Source organism: Rhagoletis zephyria, unplaced genomic scaffold, assembly GCF_001687245.7.
Source record: "Rhagoletis zephyria isolate East Lansing unplaced genomic scaffold, Rhagoletis_zephyria_1.1 Rzeph_scaffold_03094, whole genome shotgun sequence".
Taxonomy (NCBI): Eukaryota; Metazoa; Arthropoda; class Insecta; order Diptera; family Tephritidae; genus Rhagoletis; species Rhagoletis zephyria.
This window is the reverse complement of record NW_016160178.1, coordinates 1-2489: the sequence shown is the minus strand read 5'-3', so window position 1 is coordinate 2489 and position 2489 is coordinate 1. Positions and strand designations below refer to the sequence as shown.

General features: G+C 51.1%; 1 protein-coding gene across 1 annotated transcript; it reads left to right on the top strand.

Annotated features, from left to right (window-relative positions):
- The first annotated feature begins 109 nt into the window (after nucleotides 1–109).
- On the top strand, nucleotides 110–541 carry LOC108368377 (uncharacterized). The gene has a single exon (XM_017623224.1). The coding sequence runs from the start codon at nucleotides 110–112 to the stop codon at nucleotides 539–541; it is 432 nt and encodes a 143-aa protein (XP_017478713.1).
- Nucleotides 542–2489: the final 1948 nt, after the last annotated feature.

The following is a 2489-nucleotide window of genomic DNA, read 5'->3' as shown; positions in this document are numbered from 1 at the left end:
TAAGCAAAAAATAATCGAGCATTTTGCCGATAGCGAACAGCGGCGACTCAACCGGGTACTCTCGGAGCTACCTCTTGGCGACAAGAAGCCGTCCGAGCTTTTCTTCGAGATGAGGCGCGTCGCAGGCAATACTCTTGGTGATGCTGCTCTCAAAAGCCTCTGGATTAAGCGTTTACCAGAGTTCGCGCAGCCAGTAGTAGCAGCTTCGTCTGGCTCAGCCGCGGAGTACACGAAGATAGCCGACACCATAATAGACGCCATCGCACCTCAGCAGCTCAATCGCGTTAAGTCAACACCCTCCAGCGAGATTCATGAATTACGCGCTGTTGTTATGGAACTTGGCAAAAAATTCGACAAGCTCACAACTCGCTCACGCTCGCAAAGTCGTAGGCGAACAAACATACGACAGAATTCAAACGCTCGCGACAGCTCTAAAGGGGTTACATCATCGCGAGAATCATCTTCAGCCCGGGACTGTTGGTATCATCTAAAATACGGCCGAGATGCTAAGAAATGCCGCAGTCCTTGCCGCCAGAGCTAACGTGCTCTTCGAGCGGTATCGTCCGAACCATCATCGCGTGGCGGATTGCAACGAGGATCCCGTCACAGAGCGCAAAGTACTTCGTCTGCAGGTGCACGAACGACATACAGGCAAAACATTTCTCGTCGACACTGGTGCCGACGTGTCGGTGGTACCCATTACTGCAAAGCCCTATGACATTCGACCAACCGCAACAAAACTCTACGCTGCCAATGGTTCCGCCATCAAAGTCGTCGGAGAGAAACGAATCAACTTGGACTTGGGCCNTACCCATCACTGCAAAGCCCTATGACATTCGACCAACCGCAACAAAACTCTACGCTGCCAATGGTTCCGCCATCAAAGTCGTCGGAGAGAAACGAATCAACTTGGACTTGGGCCTTCGTCGGGATTTCTCGTGGTCCTTCATAGTTGCCGATGTCACAACCCCGATAATCGGCACGGACTTTATTCGCTTTTACGATTTGCTGATCGACTTGCGTCGTAACCGAATCATCGACAACCTCACGAAACTTCGATCATCTTTGACTGCGCCAACGCTATGCAAGGCAACCGAAATCAAAACATTCGACTCCACCGACCCGTTCGCCGATCTGTTGTCCGAGTTCTCGGAGATCACGAAGCTAGCGCCTCATCGTTCCCTGACAAAATCGACGGTCGTCCACCGCATTTTANTCGGTGCTACCCATCACTGCAAAGCCCTATGACATTCGACCAACCGCAACAAAACTCTACGCTGCCAATGGTTCCGCCATCAAAGTCGTCGGAGAGAAACGAATCAACTTGGACTTGGGCCTTCGTCGGGATTTCTCGTGGTCCTTCATAGTTGCCGATGTCACAACCCCGATAATCGGCGCGGACTTTATTCGCTTTTACGATTTGCTTATCGACTTGCGTCGTAACCGAATCATCGACAACCTCACGAAACTTCGATCATCTTTGACTGCGCCAACGCTATGCAAGGCAACCCAAATCAAAACATTCGACTCCACCGACCCGTTCGCCGATCTGTTGTCCGAGTTTTCGGAGATCACGAAGCTGGCGCCTCATGGTTCCCTGACAAAATCGACGGTCGTCCACCGCATTTTAACAACGGGCCAGCCAGTGTTTTCTAGACCACGACGTCTTGCGCCCGAGAAACTGACAGCTGCACGTAACGAGTTCAACTTTTTACTTAAGGCGGGCATGTGTCGACCGTCCAGCAGCAACTGGTCAAGCCCGTTGCATATGGCGACGAAAAGCGATGGCACCTGGAGGCCATGCGGGGACTACCGCGCACTCAATGCGCGAACGTTGCCTGACCGATACCCCTTTGCCGTATCTAACCGACTTCACGGCGAATTTACAAGGCAAGGTTTTCAAAAATCGAACTCCAACGTGCGTTCCACCAAGTACCCATCCACGAGGATGATATAGCTAAAACGGCAATCACGACGCCATTTGGGATGTTCGAGTTTAGGTTTATGACCTTCGGCCTCTGCAACGCTGCGCAGACATTTCAAAGGCTCATAAATGAAGTTTTGCGGGGCCTAGATCATACGTTTCCCTATATCGATGACATTTGTATAGCTTCGCCGTCGGTCGAGCAGCACAAGCAAGATTTACGCGAAGTTTNCTTCGCCGTCGGTCGAGCAGCACAAGCAAGATTTACGCGAAGTTTTCAAGCGCCTCCGGGACAATAATCTGGCAATAAACGTTTCCAAATGCGAGTTTGGTAAGAGCGAGTTGAAGTTTTTGGGGCACCTGGTCGACGCTAGAGGCATACGTCCTCTACCTGAGAGGATAGCAGCGATTCGCGATTTTCCGAAGCCCACAGTAGCAAAAGAGCTGAAGAGCTTCATCGCCATGGTAAACTTCTACCGAAAATTCCTACCGAACGCTATCGAGTACCGGTCGCACCTTCAACAGCTAATTACGGGCAATAAGAAGAACGACCGTACAATTTTCG

What these genes read in the sequence shown, in the direction of transcription:
- LOC108368377 (XM_017623224.1), top strand. Translation starts at nt 110, where the DNA reads ATGAGGCGCGTCGCAGGCAATACTCTTGGTGATGCTGCTCTCAAAAGC.